This window comes from Carassius auratus, chromosome 29, assembly GCF_003368295.1.
Source record: "Carassius auratus strain Wakin chromosome 29, ASM336829v1, whole genome shotgun sequence".
NCBI classification, from domain to species: Eukaryota; Metazoa; Chordata; class Actinopteri; order Cypriniformes; family Cyprinidae; genus Carassius; species Carassius auratus.
In genome coordinates, this window is record NC_039271.1 from 22,684,239 (window position 1) to 22,707,882 (window position 23,644).

At 37.8% G+C, this 23,644-nt stretch overlaps 3 protein-coding genes across 3 annotated transcripts; 1 reads left to right on the forward strand and 2 right to left on the reverse strand.

Moving 5' to 3' along the window:
- Positions 1–21: 21 nt before the first annotated feature.
- LOC113048446 (ribonuclease inhibitor-like) lies at positions 22–22,159 on the reverse strand. Its single transcript, XM_026210241.1, has 6 exons — positions 22,152–22,159; positions 21,539–21,673; positions 21,260–21,433; positions 4,720–4,893; positions 668–714; positions 22–565 (listed from the first exon to the last, which is right to left on the reverse strand). The coding sequence occupies exons 1-6, from the start codon at positions 22,157–22,159 to the stop codon at positions 45–47; spliced, it is 1,059 nt and encodes a 352-aa protein (XP_026066026.1). The 3' UTR covers positions 22–44.
- On the forward strand, positions 15,080–16,707 carry LOC113048426 (uncharacterized). The gene is made up of 3 exons (XM_026210230.1): positions 15,080–15,585; positions 15,665–15,821; positions 16,154–16,707. Exons 1-3 carry the CDS (start codon positions 15,441–15,443, stop codon positions 16,659–16,661), a joined length of 810 nt encoding a protein of 269 aa, XP_026066015.1. The 5' UTR covers positions 15,080–15,440; the 3' UTR covers positions 16,662–16,707.
- On the reverse strand, positions 17,101–19,010 carry LOC113048406 (protein ALP1-like). The gene is made up of 2 exons (XM_026210196.1): positions 18,424–19,010; positions 17,101–18,336 (listed from the first exon to the last, which is right to left on the reverse strand). Exons 1-2 carry the CDS (start codon positions 18,738–18,740, stop codon positions 17,415–17,417), a joined length of 1,239 nt encoding a protein of 412 aa, XP_026065981.1. The 5' UTR covers positions 18,741–19,010; the 3' UTR covers positions 17,101–17,414.
- Positions 22,160–23,644: the final 1,485 nt, after the last annotated feature.

Sequence of the window (23,644 nt, forward strand, 5' to 3'; positions counted from 1 at the left end):
GCAGAATCTCTCGTCAGAATCTCTCGTCAGTCTCTTCTGATTTATCAACACAGTTTCACGGATGATTCATAATAAACCCTAAACCCAGGATAGAGCGGCTGAGTGAATGTGGTCTGGACTGTGTGGATGAGGCTCATTGTGTTTCTGGAGACGCTGTAGAAGGACAGAGATCCTGCACTGTGATCCACATACACTCCTATTCTCCTGATGATGGACTTCACATGGAGATTAGTCTCTATGTTATTGTGTCTGAATGAGTAACTGGAGGGAGAGCAGATCAAACTCCAGGAGTGATAATTATTTCCAAACACACACTCATCACCCGCTCCCTTCCTGTTGATGCTTTTATATGACACTGATATATCCACATCTCCACTCCACTCAATCTCCCAGTAACAGCGTCCACACAAACTCTTTCTACACAACACCTGACGCACATCATCAAATCTGTCTGGATGATCAGGATATGACTGTTTCTCTCTCACATGTGTCACCTCTCTGTTCTCCTCAGACAGAATGAGATGAGTGTTTGCTGTGTTTGGATCCAGTGTGAGAAAACAGTCATCTGAACAGAAGAACCGAGACATTAATAACAACAGCAATCAATACAGCTGTGTGTGTGTGTGTTTGTGTGTGTGTGTGTGTGTGTGTGTGTTCTTAGACGTACATTTCTTTAGTCCTGCTTTAATCCTGGATTCTCCTCTATGATCCACACTAGAAAACACACAGAGTCACATTAAGTCAGAAAAAAAAGTTTTAGCTCAGTAATTTTAAAAGAGAACTGAAAAATATTAAACATACATCTCAATTAAATGAGTGGTTGCTAGGGTACTTGGAGTGGTTGCTATGCTGTTGATAACATGTTCTGGGTGGTTGCTAGGCATTTGGTATGCAGTTTTTGTGTTCCTCGAGTGGGTTTCTAGTAGGGTTGCCAACTCTACAAAATCGTGGCAGTATTCAATTAAAGAGAACATATTAGATTCAATATGGGCTGCTTTTGGTGCTTGACACATTTTTATTTTATTTGTCATTGTGTTTCAAGAATAAGGTCAGTAGCTGCACATCTCTGAGGCCCCAAGCAAAGAAGGCAACCTGCTGCTATACTACGGAGTCTGTCTCCTCCATTTACATAACTGATTTAACAGTAATGAATTTGTTAAATTATCCTTGCATTAATGCATTTGATGGTATTATTAAATAACATTAATGCATAGGGATTTTGAGATCACATTTAAGTCAGACTGAAATCTCTGCAGTAATATTCAGTTTGTATGTGGAGGCAATTAAAAAAAAATCAGGAGGATAATTCAATAATAATAATAATAATTTATAATCTACTTATTTTATCTAACCCTCTAAAACTATTTAACTTCTCAGTTTGTGTTCAAATCATTGTAAACCACAACATTTTTGGAACTTTTTCAGTGCAATGATGCAGTAAGTGAATGTATACACAAAACAGCGCTAATGTGGAACAAACTAGGCTGATTACATCAGTGATTGCAGAGAGAGACTGAATTATTCAGTCCAGTATATTTGCCTTTAAAACACAAGCCCTGTTATATTCTGTTTCCTTAGATATCTCTCTGTTTCTGAAATACAGACTGAAAGGAACATCAAAACATCCCACCGCTGTATAGCCAGATAAGGCGCAAACTAAGTTTCTTGGCTAGATAAAGCAAACCAGTGTTTCACTAGTGAGGTTGTGATAGGTGATGATCGCAATCAAGGTAATACAGATTGCAGAGACATATAGTAGTTGTTCAGTAAACAGGCTTGAGTCTGTTATGATACACAAACAAACCTTTTATGTGTACTCTCAACTCACTGATTTTTTTTGGCATATTGTACTTATGCACACTGTACTTATGAGCACTGGAAATCTTAATTTTAATAACTGTGTTTTACTCATTAGGCCAGAGAGATGTTTTTTTCATTAAAAAAATATGCGCAAGAGGAAATGAGAGGGGAAAGTTAAAGTCAGCATGAAAGTTAGGCCTATTGTGGCATATATTCAACTGAAACAGCTTCAGGTACATGAAAATCTGTTACTCTCTGTCTACACAGGACATGAACAGCTTATAAGTTAATAGAGCTCATTATAGAACCCATTATTTTTCTTTAATTAATTATTGTATTGCTTTTGATGTTTTGTTTTATTTTATTATTACTTTATTACTGTAGCGCTTTGGGTTCAAGAAAAGCGCATTACAAATAAAATGTATTATTATTATTATTATTAATATTATTATATTATTTTGTCTACATTGGATGCGGCACATTGTAAGCAACAGATCCCAGATGGTCCTATTCTATTTCTGATAAACTCCAAGTACTCACACAGATTCTGATGTAAAAAATAATTGATTAGGTATGTTTCATTTGTCACATTCAGTATAAATATGGTGTTTTATGTTAGGTGCCTTCTACTGTAATTAAAGGAAAATCCTTCTTTAGTGTAGTAATAATTGCATATTTCATTAAAATTTACTTATACAATTAATATATTCATGTATAAATTGAGAGTGAAGATTATTTATATATATATATATATATATATATATATATATATATATATATATATATATATATATATAACTTAACACTTAACACTGGCTGTGTGTTACCACAGGGCTGTGTGCTGAGCCCATTCCTCTACTCCCTTTACACCCACGACTGCAACCCTGTGCATGGATCCAACTCCATCATTAAGTTTGCAGACGACACCACGGTGATTTGCCTCATCAGTGACAACGATGAGACTGCCTACAGGGAAGAGATACAGCACCTGGCCACATGGTGCGCTGACAATAACCTGCTCCTTAACACCAATAAGACCAAGGAGCTCATTGTGGACTTCAGGAAGAAGAAAGGAAGCACGCATGACCCCATCCACATTAACTGGATGGTTGTTGAACGTGTCTCCAGCTTCAAGTTCCTGGGAACCACCATCTCGGAGGAACTGTCCTGGGCCACAAACACCTCCAGCCTCGTCAAAAAGGCTCACCAGCGCCTTTTCTTCCTCAGGACACTGAAGAAGAACCAGTTGTCTTCAACCATCCTGGTGAACTTTTACCGGTGTGCGATCGAGAGCATCCTGACCAGTTGCATCACAGTCTGGTATGGGAACTCCTCAGTGACTGACCGCAAGGCACTGCAGAGGGTGGTGAAAACTGACCAGCGCATCACAGGGACACAACTTCCTGCTCTTGAGGACATCCAGAAGAAACACTGTCTACGTCGAGCTCGCAGCATTCTCAAGGACTCCTCTCACCCTGACCACGAACTGTTTAACCTCCTCCCCTCCGGAAGGCGTTTCAGGAGCCTCCGGACAAGGACCACAAGATTCAGGAACAGCTTTTTCCCTAAAGCTGTCTCCTTGCTGAACTCTGCCCTCTGACACCCCTCAACACCCCCCACACCACACATAGACTCCTCGCCCTCTTCAACACTCTGATTTATTTATTTACTCACAACAAGCAAAAAGTAACTTGTTATTACTTGCACTACTGCCTGTTCATCCAGGAACAATGTATAATCCATTTGCACATTGAAATATTTTTTTCTATGCACTTTACTGTCCATTGCAATACTGTAAATTATGTTCATAGTTCTGCCTATAGTGTACATATACTTTTACATAGCCCATCTGTATAGTATGTTCATAGTACACCTATCTGTATATCGGGCTTATAGTATTTAATATCTGTAAATTATGTCCATAATACTTACCTGTATAGTTATTGTACATATTATAGACCTTTATTCTGTACTTACTGCTTATTGCACTTCTGGTTAGATGCTAACTGCATTTCGTTGCCTTGTACCTACATGTGCAGTGACAATAAAGTTGAATCTAATCTAATCTAATATATATATATATATATATATATATATATATATATATATATATATATATATATATATATATATCGAATCCATCCATCTTAATAAAAGTACTTGGACTGAACAAATGTATAAATCCAACACTTTTGTTTTGTGCCTCCATTTTTCATGAGCTGAACTTAAAGATCAAAAACGTTTTCTATATACACAAAAGGCCAATTTCTCTCAAATATTGTTCAAAAATCTGTCTAAATCTGTGTTAGTGAGCACTTCTCCTTTGCCAAGCTAATTCCTCCACCTCACAGATGTGGCATATCAAGATGCTGATTAGACAGCATGATTGTTGCACAGGTGTGCCTTAGATTGGCCACAATAAATGGCCATTCTAAAATGTGCAGTTTTACTGTATTTGGGGGTCCGGAAACCAGTCAGTATCTGGTGTGACCACCATTTGCCTCAGCAGTGCAACACATCTCCTTCGCATAGCAAACTGCTCACCAACACGTCACCATACATGCTGTCTGCCATTTGCCTTGTGAGGCCGGTTGGATGTACTGCCAAATTCTCTGAAATGCCTTTGGAGACGGCTTATGAGAAATGAACATCCAATTCATTGGCAACAGCTCTGGTGGACATTTCTGCAGGCAGCATGCCAATTGCCACTCCATCAAAACTTGTGACATCTGTAGCAATGTGGTGTCACTGCTGTGTGATAAAACTAAACATTTTAGAGTGGCTTTTATTGTGTCCTGCCTAAGGCACACCTGTGCAATAATCATGCTGTCTAATCAGCATCTTGATATGACACACCTGTGAGGTGAATAGATTATCACACCATGGAGTTTATATAGTAAAAAATTATGCTTGACATACTAGAGTTTGTCCAATGAGCAGTTTGAGTCCTCCAGTTTTTCAAAGAGAAGCTTGACTCCTGAATCTCCTGGGTGATTGTAGCTCAGATCCAGTACTCTGAGGTGTGAGGGGTTTGAACTCAGAGCTGAAGACACATAACCACAGCCTTCTTCTGTCACCATACAGCCAGACAGTCTACAAATACAGCAATGGTACGTGTGACATCAGACATATCTTTCACACAATAATATTTTTTTTCAGCAATTAATTATTTTTACATGGTCATGACTTAATGTTGACTTTGTTAAAAATAAACTTCTCCCTCATTATGAATGGAATTATGTCACTATCAGTATGTGAGGTCAATAATATATATAAAAAAAAACTTAAAATGCAAGGTAAAATGTATAAATAAAATGATGGAATTGGCTGCCCGGTGGATGTCAGGGTTCTGAAAGAATTAGGACTCAGTTGCAAATGAGCAAACAAGGTTTTTTTATTAACAAGAATGTAGACTACAGACAGCAAGGAGAGTGGGTGTGAAACAGTCTACTGCTCCGTGTATTAACCCTCTGGAGTCGATTAACGTGTATACGTGTTATGATTCATTTTCTTCTGATAACCCGAAAAATAACTTAAATTACACTTTCAGTTTTGATTGTACAGATAAGAGCAATACATCAATCGAATCTGTAAAGGGTCTACTTCTTTGTATACAGACATAAGAACAACAAATCTTTGAGCATTTATAAAATAAAGATAACAAACAAGGTGTGCTGTCTGCAGATTTTGTCTGCGCAGATCTTCATTTACAAACGCGTCATTAAAATTAACTGTAACTCAGTGAATACTCAACGAAGAGACATGTCTACTCTTAAACTAAACAAGTTCTGCCGAAAACAAATATTCTGTGATAGAGTAATCCATATGAAAACAATACAATGTCCGTTTTTCACGTCTCCCTCATTATCTTCTAATGTGAACACGCCCCGCGCTGAACGCCCTATTCAGATTTTAATGTTTCACTGAAGTGCGTGGCTTGAATATGCCCACACAACAGAAGACAATACAGTGAGACTGTTCTTCAAGTTTTTTTTTATTCTGCTGTTTGCTTCGCGATGAGAGGAATAAGACATATTTCACCCCAAAAAGATTTAATGTGGATTACTTGAGGATTTGGATTTCCTCAGAAAAAAAGAACGAAGCACTTTATTCAGCAGAGATCATAAACATGAGCAATTCTTGTTTTATTTATATACTTGCACTAGTTTTCAAATAACCTGTAAACATTTTACTAGTTAGACTTTTTCTAAATACTTTTTCCAAATTATAATTCCTGAATAAATTTATAATCAAGTGAAACAATATGAAGTTTCAATAACAATATACAATACTATACCATTCAAAAGCTTGATGTAAATAATATAAATGTAACAAATAAATGTAACTGTAACACATGTAACAATGCTGTTCTTTCCCCCCCCCCACACACACACACACACAACATGAAAAAACACCATAACATACAGTTTATTTAAGTAGAATAAATATTGTTTAGTATCCTAGATGAAACTGATTCCATTCTCCAATTATAAAATCTGGCAAAAATGTTGTAGGTGTAGGCCAACCTGCATCTTTACATATTTCTACTTGTGAGGCACTGTCCACTAAAGCTGATGAAGTCACAACTCCCCTGGTTGAGTGAGGAATGGGTTATGGGTATATGTTAAGAATATGTAAAGGCCCTGGACAGGAGTCTCAGATGGCCATGCCAAGTGGTGGTGTTTTGCAGGCACAGATGCACCGCAATCACCCTCTCCACCCGAGGGATCTCCGTAAACCTGGTAAATCATGTCCTGGCCGAGAAGGGGGCCTACCATGATTTCGTCAGCCCCTAATGCATTTCCAGGAAGAGAGTTACTGGGGCTGGTCTTGACTTAGAATCATGTCATGCTCAGTACCCAGAAACCAATCATTGAGCCGTGAGTGCTCAGGATACGATGGGGGAGACCACTCCAGCCCAATGCTTTTGGCTGCCCAGGCAAGCATGGCTGCCATTCATCATTTTTACTATATATACAGAAATAGAAGGATAGGAAAAAATATAACTGTTTAGATAAATGTACAGGTATGTTATTAGTGTGCAGATACGTTATTTACAAAGTGTGCTGTTTAATATAAATGTTTATGTATATATTTTATGTATATATATACACATATATAAATTTCTATATTTGATGGACATAGTTATTTTGTTCAGGTTGAATAAAGCCTGTGGGAAAAAAAATGTTTTTGTGCCTGGATGTTCTGCTGGTCAGTGCTCTGTAGCCCAGACCAGAAGGCAATAGTTGGAAGAGACAGTAAGCTGGCTGTGAAGTAAACATTAAAAATTGCCTTTTTACCGCCACGGGTACTGCCGCCGTGGCGTTTGTAAAGTGCATTTGCAGCTTTTGACCGCTGAGTGGTCAAGTTATCAAACAAGCACATCAAAGCACATTTTCGCAAATAGACGTCAGTTTGCCTCGCTGATGTGTTACATTTGACTTCTTCAGTCACGGAAAATGAAAGAAAAACACTATAGTTTAAATATTTAATATATTTAATATTTAATATTCACAGATGTATTTGGTACTATGTTCTGTGCATTTCTTATTACAAATTCAAGCAGGATAAATGTCAAGCCTGTGCCTGAGTCTGTGCTTAAATTTTTTCTAAGCTACATGGTATTAAACCATATTTTAAATTTGACACGTTTAAAAGGTGTGCAGTATTATTTATATTATATTAATTATGTGTTATATTATTGAAAAGAAATTGTGGTTTACTTTGCTTCGGAGCATTAAAAGTGGTAGCCTATTTTAGGGGGGTAGGCTACATGGATTAATATGCAAAATGATAATATTTTCATATATTATGCCTATATTTTAATTTATATTTTAAATATAAATATATTGTTTCATTTAATAAAACAACATGCATTTTTGTTATTCATTGCCTGTCCTTTATTTTGGCATAACTTATTGGGAAAAAGACATTTGTCTGTAAACTGATTAAGAAAAATTGTTGCATGTTTAAACGTGAAGCGCTTTATAATTTAGTTCCCATTATTTAGGCCTAATTTGCCTAAAACAAGAAACGAATAACCTAACATAGGTTTCATAGACAATTGGACGAGCTTTTGGGGCAGACCTGACCTGTTTAAAAGAGATGGTCTTCATCCCTCCTGGGGTGGCGCCACTCTTCTCTCTAGAAATATGGCACATAGTCTTAGTGTTTATACTTGACTAACTGGGGCCCAGGTCAGGAAGCAGACAGACTGGCTAAACAGACCGTCTGCTAGCTGCCTCCCGTCACAGAGGTCAGTTAATTCTCAGCACATAGAGACTCTTTCACCTAGATATCACACTATAGAGACTGTGTCTGTTCCCCGAACTAGAAAATACAAAAAACGTCCAAACCAAGTTAAGGTTAACAATTTAATTGAGGTTCAACAAATAAAAAACAAATGCAATATGGATAAACAAATGATAAAGATTGGCTTATTGAATATCAGATCCATTTCTACGAAAACACTTTTTGTAAATAATATGATAACTGATCATAATATAGATGTGCTCTGTTTGACAGAAACTTGGCTAAAACCTGATGATTACAGTATTTTAAATGAGTCCACCCCCCAAGATTATTGTTATAAACACGAGCCGCGTCTAAAAGGCAAAGGGGGAGGAGTTGCTTCAATTTATAACAACGTTTTCAGGATTTCTCAGAGGGCAGGCTTCAAGTAGAACTCGTTTGAAGTAATGGTGCTTCATATAACATTATCCAGAGAAACCAATGTTAATGATAAATCCCCTGTTATGTTTGTACTGGCTACTGTATACAGGCCACCAGGGCACCATACAGACTTTATTAAAGAGTTTGGTGATTTTACATCCGAGTTAGTTCTGGCTGCAGATAAAGTTTTAATACTTGGTGATTTTAATATCCATGTCGATAATGAAAAAGATGCATTGGGATCAGCATTTATAGACATTCTGAACTCTATTGGTGTAAGACAACACGTTTCAGGACCTACTCATTGTCGATATCATACTCTAGATTTAATACTGTCACATGGAATTGATGTTGATAGTGTTGAAATTATTCAGCCAAGTGATGATATCTCAGATCATTATTTAGTTCTGTGTATCTTCATATAGCTAAAATTGTAAATTCTGCTTCTTGTTACAAGTATCGAAGAACCATCACTTCTACCACAAAAGACTGCTTTTTAAGTTATCTTCCTGATGTACCGAATTCCTTAGCATATCCAAAACCTCAGAACAACTTGATGATGTAACAGAAACTATGGACTCTCTCTTTTCTAGCACCTTAAATACAGTTGCTCCTTTACGCTTAAGGAAGGTTAAGGAAAACAGTTTGACACCATGGTATAATGAGCATACTCGCACCCTAAAGAGAGCAGCCCGAAAAATGGAGCGCAGCTGGAGGAAAACAAAACTAGAGGTATTTCGTATTGCTTGGCGGGAAAGTAGCATATCCTATAGAAAAGCATTAAAAACTGCTAGATCTGATTACTTTTCTTCTCTTTTAGAAGAAAACAAACATAACCCCAGGTATTTATTCAATACAGTGGCTAAATTAACGAAAAATAAAGCCTCAACAAGTGTTGACATTTCCCAACACCACAACAGTAATGACTTTATGAACTACTTTACTTCTAAAATCGATACTATTAGAGATAAAATTGCAACCATTCAGCCGTCAGCTACAGTATCACATCAGACAGTGCACTATAGACCCCCTGAGGAACAGTTCCACTCATTCTCTACTATAGGAGAGGAAGAATTGTATAAACTTGTTAAATCATCTAAAGCAACAACATGTATGTTAGACCCTATACCATCTAAGCTCTTAAAAGAGGTGCTTCCAGAAGTCATAGGTCCTCTTCTGACTATTAGTAATTCCTCAATGTCATTAGGATATGTCCCCAAAACCTTCAAACTGGCTGTTATTAAGCCTCTCATAAAAAAAAAACACAACTTGACCCCAGAGAACTTGTTAATTATAGACCAATCTCGAATCTCCCTTTTCTGTCCAAGATACTAGAAAAGGTGGTATCCTCACAATTATATTCCTTCTTAGAGAAAAATGGTATATGTGAGGATTTCCAGTCAGGATTTAGACCGTATCATAGTACTGAAACTGCTCTCCTTAGAGTTACAAATGATCTGCTCTTATCATCTGATCGTGGGTGTATCTCTCTATTAGTTTTATTGGATCTTAGTGCTGCGTTTGACACAATTGACCACAACATTCTTTTGTATAGACTTGAACACTTTGTTGGCATCAGTGGAAGTGCATTAGCATGGTTTAAATCGTACTTATATGACCGCCATCAGTTCGTAGCAGTGAATGAAGAGGTATCATATTGATCACAAGTGCAGTATGGAGTACCTCAAGGCTCAGTACTAGGGCCGCTACTCTTCACGCTTTATATGTTACCCTTGGGAGATATCATCAGGAAACATGGTGTTAGCTTTCACTGTTATGCTGATGATACGCAGCTCTATATTTCCTCGCAGCCCGGTGAAACACACCAATTTGAAAAACTAATGGAATGCATAGTCGATATAAAAAATTGGATGACGAGTAATTTCTTACTGCTAAATTCAGAAAAAACAGAGGTGTTAATCATAGGGCCTAAAAACTCTGCTTGTAATAACCTAGAACACTGTCTAAGACTTGATGGTTGCTCTGTCAATTCTTCTTCATCAGTTAGGAACCTAGGTGTGCTATTTGATCGCAATCTTTCCTTAGAAAGCCACGTTTCTAGCATTTGTAAAACTGCATTTTTCCATCTCAAAAATATATCTAAATTACGGCCTATGCTCTCAATGTCAAATGCAGAAATGTTAATCCATGCATTTATGACTTCAAGGTTAGACTATTGTAATGCTTTATTGGGTGGTTGTTCTGCACGCTTGGTAAACAAACTACAGCTAGTCCAAAATGCAGCAGCAAGAGTTCTTACTAGAACCAGGAAGTATGACCATATTAGCCCGGTCCTGTCCACACTGCACCGGCTTCCTATCAAACATTGTATAGATTTTAAAATATTGCTTATTACTTATAAAGCCCTGAATGGTTTAGCACCTCAGTATTTGAATGAGCTCCTTTTACATTATACTCCTCTACGTCCGCTACGTTCTCAAAACTCAGGCAATTTGATCATACCTAGAATATCAAAATCAACTGCGGGCGGCAGATCCTTTTCCTATTTGGCGCCTAAACTCTGGAATAACCTACCTAACATTGTTCGGGAGGCAGACACACTCTTGCTGTTTAAATCTAGATTAAAGACCCATCTCTTTAACCTGGCATACACATAACATACTAATATGCTTTTAATATCCAAATCCGTTAAAGGATTTTTAGGCTGCATTAATTAGGTAAACCGGAACCGGAAACACTTCACATACAGTATTGTTCAAAATAATAGCAGTACAATGTGACTAACCAGAATAATCAAGGTTTTTAGTATATTTTTTATTGCTACGTGGCAAACAAGTTACCAGTAGGTTCAGTAGATTGTCAGAAAACAAACAAGACCCAGCATTCATGATATGCACGCTCTTAAGGCTGTGCAATTGGGCAATTAGTTGAAAGGGGTGTGTTCAAAAAAATAGCAGTGTCTACCTTTGACTGTACAAACTCAAAACTATTTTGTACAAACTTTTTTGTTTAGCAATCCTGTGAATCACTAAACTAATATTTAGTTGTATGACCACAGTTTTTTAAAACTGCTTGACATCTGTGTGGCATGGAGTCAACCAACTTGTGGCACCTCTCAGCTGTTATTCCACACCATGATTCTTTAACAACATTCCACAATTCATTCACATTTCTTGGTTTTGCTTCAGAAACAGCATTTTTTATATCACCCCACAAGTTCTCAATTGGATTAAGGTCTGGAGATTGGGCTGGCCACTCCATAACATTAATTTTGTTGGTTTGGAACCAAGACTTTGCCCGTTTACTAGTGTGTTTTGGGTCATTGTCTTGTTGAAACAACCATTTCAAGGGCATGTCCTCTTCAGCATAGGGCAACATGACCTCTTCAAGTATTTTAACATATGCAAACTGATCCATGATCCTTGGTATGCGATAAATAGGCCCAACACCATAGTAGGAGAAACATGCCCATATCATGATGCTTGCACCTCCATGCTTCACTGTCTTCACTGTGTACTGTGGCTTGAATTCAGAGTTTGGGGCCCAAAAAGAACAATTTTACTCTCATCAGTCCACAAAATGTTCCTCCATTTCTCTTTAGGCCAGTTGATGTGTTCTTTGGCAAATTGTAACCTCTTCTGCACATGCCTTTTTTTTAACAGAGGGACTTTGCGGGGGATTCTTGAAAATAGATTAGCTTCACACAGACGTCTTCTAACTGTCACAGTACTTACAGGTAACTCCAGACTGTCTTTGATCATCCTGGAGGTGATCATTGGCTGAGCCTTTGCCATTCTGGTTATTCTTCTATCCATTTTGATGGTTGTCTTCCATTTTCTTCCACGTCTCTCTGGTTTTGCTCTCCATTTTAAGGCATTGGAGATCATTTTAGCTGAACAGCCTATCATTTTTTGCACCTATTTATAGGTTTTCCCCTCTCTAATCAACTTTTTAATCAAAGTACGCTGTTCTTCTGAACAATGTCTTGAACGACCCATTTTCCTCAGCTTTCAAATGCATGTTCAACAAGTGTTGGCTTCATCCTTAAATAGGGGCCACCTGATTCACACCTGTTTCTTCACAAAATTGATGACCTCAGTGATTGAATGCCACACTGCTATTTTTTTGAACACACCCCTTTCAACTAATTCAACTAATTGCCCAATTGCACAGCCTTAAGAGCATGCATATCATGAATGCTGGGTCTCATTTGTTTTCTGAGAATCTACTGAACCTACTGGTAACTTGTTTGCCACGTAGCAATAAAAAAATATACGAAAAACCTTGATTATTCTGGTTAGTCACATTGTACTGCTATTATTTTGAACAATACTGTAACACCGTACTTTCTACATCATTAGAAGAATGGCATCTACACTAATATTTGTCTGATTCTCTCTTGTTCCGAGTCTGTGTCCAGATCAGAGGATCACTGCAGTCACCCGGATCCAGTACGTATCCAGACCAGATGGTGGGTCAGCACCTAGAAAGGACCTCTACTGCCCTGACAGACAGCAGAGACCAGGACAACTAGAGCCCCAGATACAGATCCCCTGTAAAGACCTTGGCTCAGAGGACCACCGGGACAAGACCACAGGAAACAGATGATTCTTCTGCACAATCTGACTTTGCTGCAGCCTGGAATTGAACTACTGGTTTTCGTCTGGTCAGAGAACTGACCCCCCAACTGAGCCTGGTTTCTCCCAAGGTTTTTTTCTCCATTCTGTCACCGATGGAGTTTCGGTTCCTTGCCGCTGTCGCCTCTGGCTTGCTTAGTTGGGGTCACTTCATCTACAGCGATATCATTGACTTGATTGCAAATAAAAACATACACTATTTAAACTGAACAGAGATGACATAAATGAATTCAATGATGAACTGCCTTTAACTATCATTTTGCATTATTGAGACACTGTTTTCCAAATGAATGTTGTTCAGTGCTTTGACGCAATGTATTTTGTTTAAAGCACTATATAAATAAAGGTGATTGATTGATTGATTGAATAAAACTAAACCTGCACGATTAAATTATTGAAATTATCATTCATTTAGCAGTCAAATTTATAACTGCAACAAGATGATTAAAAAAAAAAGCAGTAATGCTATTTTATTTATTTATTTATTTTCATTTATTTATTTAATACTAGCCCATCATGCATCTAATCATCCACTTGGTGTTAAGAGCTGTTAAGATTAAAACTGGCAGCTCAGCAGTGAGTCATTGTCATGGACGGAGGACCTGTTAATACCTGTAAATTTTCTAGTCTATATTTCCATCTCATTATGCCGCTGGTTTAGTTTTTTTTTTTCTTATAGTACTTTATTTGTAAATAGAGCAGACACTTTCTGTGTCTACACCAGACACGAGTTGTCATCTGTGCCCCACAGCGAAAAGTGTGACTAAACTTGATGACATCACACTATAGTGTCAAATCATCTGAACACAGTGTCAGAACATTTCATCATAAACAAAACGAGCATCAGTTCACTGATGGGGATCGTGTCCAGTGTATCCATCACTGTGTTCTGTTGTCTTTTGTTGGATCGCTCCACTTGTGTCCGGTGTAGACCTGGCGTGTGTTTTTTATTGTTTTATTTTACAGCCCTGCTTTTTTTAATGTTTTTATTAAATATCTGTATTGGCTGCATGGTCATATTATCAAATTATTTACTGCCATGCGACCTACCAAAGTAAAGCTTGGCGAGTCGATCAACGAGCATTGCTGCAGGTTGATTTTTGGCGGATGTGCTGTGCTTGTGTTCCCGTGGTCGTCTTGATTTTGTAAGGTTAAACGTCTCTCTCACTCGCAGCAGAGTCTGTGAGCAGCAACAACTTCCCCTCCACGTGCACTGATACCAGAATCACGCTCCGCCTTCACTCCGTGAATAAAGTATTTCAGTATGAAATGTTATGTTCATAACGTAGCATTTAAAATAATAATAATAAAAACAGGAGAGTTGCAAAGTGGCTTAAGCTATTTTGTGTAAACTTTTTTCCCTATATCACATGCCAAACTAATAACATTGTACGCATTAAATCTTTAATTGCTGCTTTCTGCTGTGAAAATTTTGTTCGTGATGAAAATAACTACATTTTTGTCAGTTATTTAATCTAAACAGATCGATCAACTTCTTCAAGATTTCAAAATCAGATAGCATCCTGATAATGTAGTAGCACTGTAAGATTACATTTGTTTGAATGCATTATTGTGAAAGCGATTGAGTGTGAATCTGTTTAAATCATGCTTTAACCCGAAAATAATCAGTAAAAGAAACAGACAAACTCTTAACATCCTGCTTGACTCTTGCAGTCATTGTAACCTTCTGATCAAGCTATAGCTAAATATGTTTAACATGAATTCTTGCTGAATATGCAGCTATATTGTGGGCTGTTGGCATGAATTGTACTCGTGATGGAGCGCTCCTTCCTTTCTTCTTTTATCTCATTTTACAATTACATTAATTTCGCAATCCGTCCCTTTGCGCCACCTGGTGGTAGTTTTGCGAATGATTTTAACATGCGACTGAATTACAGTTACCGCCGCGGGTCCAATTAGGCAGTCCTACTACTTTAGTCTCTTGATGTCTGATTTGGTAGCTGGACCAAACCGAGCCAAACAGTTATGGATGAAGCATCTACCTTAAGGCCTGTTCACACCGGGACGAATTCCGCGCGCGATATTCGCCGACGTTTAACGCCTCGTGACTAAACAAAGGGCGCCAATGTGAGTGTGCACACCGACGCGAAAAACGCCACGCGTAAAAGAGTCATTTTTTAAAAAACGCTTCGGGTTCGTTTTTTTGGTTTGACGCACCGCGTCAAAAACTATACGACCAATGAGAATGGCACTTTTGCACACGTGTCTGGAGCTTCTGAAGTTACAGTAAAACACAACTTGGGGGCGCTCAAACACAAAACTGTCTTGCTGTGAGCACACATACGTAACGGCGAAGAAGATATACGCCAAGTAGCGTCTACACTGCCGGGAAGAAATAAGACGAAGAAGATGCAAGGCAAGATGAATGTAGAGTTGCTGGTCTCGTTGGTGTCGGAACACAAAGAACTATATGACAAACGTGACAGCGATTACAAAAATCTTGATAAAAGAGAACTGTTATGGAGTGGTATTGCACAGCAAATGGGCCTTGATGGTGAGTTTCATTTAATTTAATTGTCTTTCATGTACGTTCCTACAAACGTTTGACAATCGCCATCGTTTGTGTGCTGTAGTGGAGGAGGTAAAACACAAATGGAAAAGCCTGCGAGATACATATACACGAAAAAAGCGCGAAGATGATTGCCGAAGTGGACAGGCTGCTAAAAACAAGAAGACGTGGAAATTTATGAAGGTCATGGAGTTCCTCGCAACATCAACTGAATTTCGAAGGTAATATTATTAGAACATTACAATACATAGCTGTGTGAGCTCTGCTATAATGCATTGACATTAAACATTGATTAACATGATATCATTGCATGTTCCCTGTTCACCATGCGATCACACCTCTAGTTCAATATATTAGTTTATGTTCTGTGTATAGGTAACCTCTGCTGAAATTTTGTTGCCTGACATATGGTACATTAAAATTTGTATGAATCTAAACTAAATTAGTAATTAAACATTAAGCTCTGGAGTATTTTGTCAAGATGGGTATGAAGTGTGGCATGGCCCACAGTGTGAGTTATTGTTTCTGATGTAAACTGAATTTGTCTTTACAGTGTTCACAGCAATATTTCTCCTGAAAATATGAATGAAGGGGTTGAGCAAGTGGTGGTTCAAAAAGAAGTCAGCGACAGAGAAGAAGCATCAGCAAGCACGTCTCCAGGATCATCCTTCTCCAGCCCAACTGTGACCAGGTCTACTTTCAACAAAAGAAAACGGCCAGAGACACCAGACTTGTTGGACCGGTACCTTTTATCCAAAGAAGCCAGGGAAAGTGAGAAAGAGGAACGCAGAAGAGAGAAAGAGGAGCGCAGAGAGCAACGAAGAGAGCAACAAAATGATGAAAATTACTTGTTTGCTCTTGGCTTGATACCAGCACTAAGGAGATTGTCCCCAGCCGTACAGTCTTCAGTCAAATTAAAAATACATCAGCTGTTGCATGATGCTGAGTTTGGCCAGGCCTCTTCTGCTTTTTTTCCACAGCAGTCACCGGTGTCCTACCATCAGGTCCCCCCACAGACCCCAACAAACTATGGCTGCTCTACAACTTCTTGGCTACCCTAATAGATGTTTACTGTATACATTTTAATTCTGTATTTTTTTTGTTTGTTTTTTTACATTCAAGAAATTTAGTTGAAAATGGCCGTTTCATAAATGTTTATTTGCACTATTGTTCACTTGCACTACAGTCATTGTGACTTATTTGCACAACCTTTTCTGACGCCCTTTTTTACTTTATGTTTGTGATTGTTATTGCAACTTGTAGTTCATTAAAAAATGTTTCATTTTTCCAAAAGAAATTGTGCATAAGTGACTTGAAAGTAATGTAACATATTTTGGGATTTGGCATATATTTGTACATAAGTATTCTTGACCTCTTATTGAAATAGCTATGTGGCTAATTATGGAGTCACTGCATTTATAGGCAACAGTTATCAATCTACAGGAACATAACCATTTTGGGCACAGCATTGTGCAGGGAATGAGAACATTTTAAAGAAAATGCTAGTAAAAATGTTTATTAAAAATACACATTTTCAAAAATACAACTTACATTTAGTTGTAAATAAGTATATGTTGAAGTGACCAAATACTTTACTTTTTGCAAAAAAAAACTATGCTTTAACTTTGATAGAACATGTTATATCAAAAATATTTAATTTGCTGTGGTGAGTGCTGCCATATTAATTAATGAAGAATCAGATGCAATAGATTTGATAGTGTATTCAAGTTCACAGAAATTGTATATATACACATACACTAGCAGTTTTCTCAATGGAAAATGTAATTAAAATGGCTCAAATTTATAGGTTGATATTATCTGTTCCCCAGAGCATGGTTCACATGGTCATACTGCCAAGCAACTTCTCCTGCTGGTGAGTTGAAGTACTCTTTGTACAGTTCTCGGACATTTTGGGCCTCCACAGATGCCCGCTGCCCCCTACAATGTTCAAAGCCTTGTAGTGGTTGCTCACAATCATGGTCATCCTCTGTGGCACGATTCTGGTCATTTCCGTTCGGGCGCAAATAATTGCACAACGCACAAGCAGCTTTGACAACTTTGTCAACAACACTTGGTTGAACCTGTAAAGTTCTTTGGAAAACCCGGAAGCGTTGACTGAGGATGCCAAATACATTTTCAGAGATGCGCCGTGCCCGAGACAAACGATAATTGAAAATTCTCTTGTCTGTGGGGAGGCGGCGTCCAGGGTATGGCCGGAGGAGATATGGTTTCAGCGGAAAAGCTTCATCCGCCACAATGACATGGTTAACTTTTCCCAGCTCAGGAGCACCTGGAAGTTCACTTGGTGGGGGAACATTCAGAGTTCCATTTCTGAGTGCCTTTCCCAGTACAGAATTGGCAAAGATTCCTCCATCACTGTTGCTGCCATAGCTCCCCACATCAACCACCAGGAAGCGGTAATCTGCATCAACTAAGGCCAGCAATACAACGGAGAATGTACCTTTATAATTAAAGTATAGAGAACCAGAGTTTGCAGGGGCCTGGATGAATATGTGTTTCCCATCCATGGCTCCCAAGCAGTTAGGGAAATTCCATCTTTCATGGAATCTCCTGGCTGTACTCCTCCACATCTCTTCAGTAGGCACTGGCAAATGTTCATCTCTGAGGCAGTGCCACAATGCATCACAGGTTTCACTCACTATCGAAGCCACAGTTGACACACCAAGTCGAAAGCTGAACGCAATAGAGCGGTACGAGTCCCCAGTGCTTAGAAAACTGAAATAGAAATACTAATTTTTAACAACGCTCCACATATGTTTTTACAACATTCTTTGAAGTGAAGAATTATGTAAACGAACTCACCGTAAACACACGGCCAAACGCTGTTCTGGGTCGATTGGTTTACGGTAGTGTGTCTGTTCTTTCGTCAGCAAGGGAGCCAGTTGTTGAAGTAAATTTTCGAACTCACTGACGGACATTCTAAAATACCCCCGAAAACGCTCATGATACATTTTCAGCTCTTGTACCAGTCGATAAAACTCCCCATGTTCTTCTCTTCTCGTAACTATGGGATGTACCCAAAATCGGCGTCTTTTCCGGCGTCTTTCCTCATTCAACAGAACAATAATTTCTTCATCGCTGGAACTGGAGCTAGAGTTACTGGTGCTTGAAATATTCATGTTTTCTTTGTATGATTCTGACAAGCGCGTAAATACTTGCACTCTTCTTCTGAGTGAAAAGCGAGTTTAAGAAGCGTAAAGTTGCGCAGCGCCACCTTGTGTACAGGGGTATTTCTGTTTTACATTAAGCGCCATCTAATGTCAGGGAATGAATTTGCATGTTCACTCGGCTCATCGTCAGCGAAAATCGCTTGGGTGTGAACACAAAAAACGTGTTGGAAAACGCTGGCGAATAACGCGCGCCGATATTCGTCCCGGTGTGTACGGCCCTTTAGACTGTAACTTAACCTACATGGGGACTGGTTCAACCGAAGCATCTGCATTATATGGCATCAGACTTTTCTCAATGATGTCAGAGGTGTCTGTGCTCCCTAATGCGACCCCTAGTGTAGGACTTCAACACAATCAAAGTGACCAACTGAAAGGGAAATCTGTATTTTTGACATCACTTTCTATTTACATATATTTGACATCACTTTCTACTGTCTTTTCACCTTGAGAAAATGCATATTGTCATTTTCATGTCTCTTGGATTTTGATTCCCAGTCAGTGCTTATTGCCCTGTTGTTATTGTTTGGTTGATTACCTGTGTGTATGATCTTTTGCCTGTTTCTGCTTACAGCTTTTTATAACCCTTCAATAAATACTGCATTTGGATCCTCAGCCTTAATGTCTCTATGCAGTTTGTGTCACCTAACATGTTCTCTAAGTAAAGAGCAATTCCTGAATTTGTTAAATTTATTCATTTATTCTGTGCATTGTATATACATACATATAAATTCCACCAAATCAGTAGATCTTAAATAACATAATAAGCAATATCACTTTGCATGCCAATTTTACATAGTATTTGAGACACTCTCATTTTATTTCTCTTTTTGCATGTGAGAGTAACACAGAGCAATCTTAGCTAAAGCCAAGTTCGCACTACAGGATTTTATGCAAGTCGAAGAGCTCGCTGACAAGTCAAGCTGTCATCAGGGGAAAATCAGCAGATGATCAGTGCTTCACAATCTTTATGTGTGAACTACTCAACACATCAAAGAGGCTTGATGATACATCACCGATGCCAAACAAATATCTAGCATGGGAAATAGCTTTACCTGTGATTCCACTCTACATTTTTTGGTGTCAGGTGTGGTGATGAGCTATAGCCAATAAGAAAGCTAAGCATGGGTTGAGGTCAGCAGAAGAAAAACATCAGCAGCAACAATTTTTGGACTAGTGTTGTAAAAAGACCCAATCCTTTGGTACCAAGTTGGTACTAAAAAAAATTTAAATGTCACGGTACAAGGTTTCTTTAAGTACCGGGTACCCGGGCAACCCAGTTCTTGATGCATACATCGCTATAATTTCCGTGAAGCGAAAATAAATCACACAATATTTATTTAATGTTTTAATTTTAATAGCAAATCCCCATTATTTACCAAAAAATAAAAGGTGTTTAAATTTCATTAATTAAAAGACAAAAATTTGAGTGAAACTTGTTTACTACTTTTCATAATTATATTACTTGTAGAAAAACTTTAATCACAATTGTAAATAAGTATAAAGAATGGCATTGGTTTTCTTTTTAGTGCTAAAGTTTTTTTTTTAATTTGCATATTTCTGTGTTTTTCTTTATTACCAAAATTGGTACCGAGAACCGTGGATTTTCACTGGTATTGTTACCGAATACTGAAATTTTGGTACTGTAACAACACTTGTTTGGACAGAACAGAATTTTAAGAACTGTTCATCACGCAAACAGCTTTCAGTGCAAATTTCTTTCTGATGTTCTTTTTCAAATTAACAACTCCTGTTTCAATAGTACTTTTGTTTCATTCTCGTTACTGTGACCACCTGTTGCGGATCATTTACATAGCGTCACACCACAATCACATCAAGACAGACAGCAAGTCATGTAGTCTGAACAGCACAATGACCTGCCGATATTTAAAATGAGGTCGGAACTTGGCTTAAGCAATGGTGAGTTGGGCACCTAAACACTAAAGTTTACAGTTTGTAACTTTATAACTTCTGTATACTGATTTGATGTCTTTTATGTAACTAAATCAGACATTTAGCAGGACACATCCCCATCATTTATACGGGTAAAATCTCTCTCCAATATTTGATATTCTTAATGCTACTCTGCTGCAGAGCGTTGCACATCTATTAGCTTTTTGTTTTGATGGCCAAACAATAAAAAAGTAAAAAAATTTATGCTAGTCTGCCTCAACTGTATAACAACGCTCATCAAGTACAAAATGATTACGATGACCAATCAAAAAAGGGCAAATGTTTTATACATGTTGTATTTCCAAAACCATGTTATAAATGACAAAATCACAGAACTTGCTGTGAGGAGCAGCATTTACTGAACCGAGTCACTCAAAGTCTGAGAACATTGAGACTAAGATGCTTGCATGATAAATAAAATACCACATGCTGTGTATTTATAAAAAATTACAACAGAAGCTTTCCAGTTTGATAAACACAAAATATTTTGTTAATTTTTGTGATTGAAAACTATTTACCTTAGAATCTCCAGCTGACAGTTTGGACTCTTCAGTCCGTCAGAAAGAAACTTCACTCCGGAATCTTTCAGGTCATTGTTACTCAGGTCCAGCTCTCTCAGGACAGAGTTTGATGATTGTAGAGCTGAAGACAAACTTCCACAGGACTGAGCAGTGATATAACATCCACATAGCCTGTGTAAAGAACAAAACAAACACTAATATATACAGATACATCGCAAGCTTTACAAATGGACAAAAACACTAAATATTTTATTAATTTATTTGAAAAACATTTACCTCAGTATCTCCAGCTGACAGTTTGTATTCTTCAGTCCATTAGAAAGAAAATTCACTCCAGAATCTTTCAGGTCATTGTTACTCAGGTTCAGCTCTCTCAGGATGGACTTTGAGGATTGTACAGCTGAAGACAAACTTTCACAGGAGTGAGGAGTGAGATTACATCCACATAGCCTGTGTAAAAAACAAAATACACAGTAATTTAATGTTTACTTATTGTATTTATTTATCTGGTAGGTTTTATAATCTGGAGCATATATGACTTTCAGAAACCTTTGACTTTGTGATGCAATTGAAGTAAACATAATGAAATAAGTTAAGTTTACGCAAATACATCTGATGGTTATTTATGTATAAATGCACATATTAAATAAGAACCAAACTAGTTACAGGTAACAGACTAATCAGTAACTATGGAAACAATTATTAGTAGGGATGGCCAGATCTACTCAAATGTCAACAGGATCTACACAACAGGATCATCAGATTATAATTATTCTTATTATTATAGTTTTGTGTGATGAATGGATGGTTCATGTTAACAGCAGATTCAGTGACATAAGAGCTGATCTGCGCATCACTGCACACGTCTGTAGAGCATTACATCTCTTACACAACCATGGGAGCTGATAGAGGCCACTCTAGTCAATGCTTATGTTTATAGCCGCACTGTAGCACATTTCCACAGCATCCCAGAAGCGACTCTCTGCTCTGCTTTGCTAAATATAGGCCCCTAGTTTATTTTTTATGAATTCCTAAGACGCACATAATTAGAGAATGCATTTTAAACAAATTAAAAACAGCTACAAATCTTTTATCCTTGTCTTTCAAAACTAGACTTTTAAGTGTATTAACTTTGTAGGCTAGTAATAAACACAACAATAAACAAATCAATCAGACAAAACATAACCAAATAACACATGAAAGAACTCCCAAAAAAATCTCGAAATCCAGTTGCTGCATTCCTGGTGTGAGCTGGCACCACATGGAAGATAGAAACCTCATCAGAAACATGGGGTTAATGGTAAAACAAATTAAATAATATTCTGATCATTAAAGTTCATAAAAGTTTGATCAAAAAAGTCCAAATTAGTCTACACTTTCTTAATAGCATAAACACAGGCTCTACTTCCTTTTGTTTCTGTCACTGCAGCTTTCTGAACAGGTGAACACACACACAGATTAAATTTGTCTTGCTTGCCTGATGGAAAAAAAATGCATTTAAAACACGTTAATATTTTAGAAAATGTAGTTAATATTTGCGTCATTAATGAATTTTCTTATCCACCCGTGATCCACCCACAATTAATAAGAATGTATTTTTTATTACCCAACCCACAGATCATCCACAGTGCCCGCAGATATAACCGTGATCACTAATACACAGTAACCAAGGAAACAAAGGACAAAGTAAATAACACTGGAAACTTGAAACAAAAAATAAAACAGGATGAAAAGAACATCAAAATAAGAGTTGCAGAACAGAAACAGAACATCAACCCGACAACACCTGAGGTTTGTTTCCCGATAACGTTGTCTCTTAATACCCTACAAAGACTCTTAAGGTAAATCTTAACCAGAGGTAAACCTTTTCTAGGTGTGTTCCCCCGACCTTAGGACAGTGGTTCACAACCTTTTGTTCTACTGGGCCGCACAATGGTCCAAGTGCAAGTCTCGCCGGCCACATGCATATCATTTACATATTACATCACCAACACAAACCAACCTGATTAATAATATTATAGCCTAATTATTATGATATGTAATCGATAACATTCATTGAAATAAATAAATAATTCTACTCCCCATAAATAAAACACCTGATGCTGCCGGAAGCTGAGGAATTTTGTGAAATAAGGCTCGAAAGGAGTAACAGCACAATGAAGTTGCAATTGTATGATGCAGTCTGTAAGACACGCACGGGAGCATGCCTTGCAGAAAATGTGTGTTCACAAATGTAGCCTATGTTGATACAAATATGGGAAACACTTTCGAATTCAATAATATGAGGTTCTGTCCAGAGATGATTTGCAACATTTCTTCAATTAAGGATGATTACTGTGTAGCATTACCTGAACTTCTTCAAGTGAGTTGCGGGGCAAACCG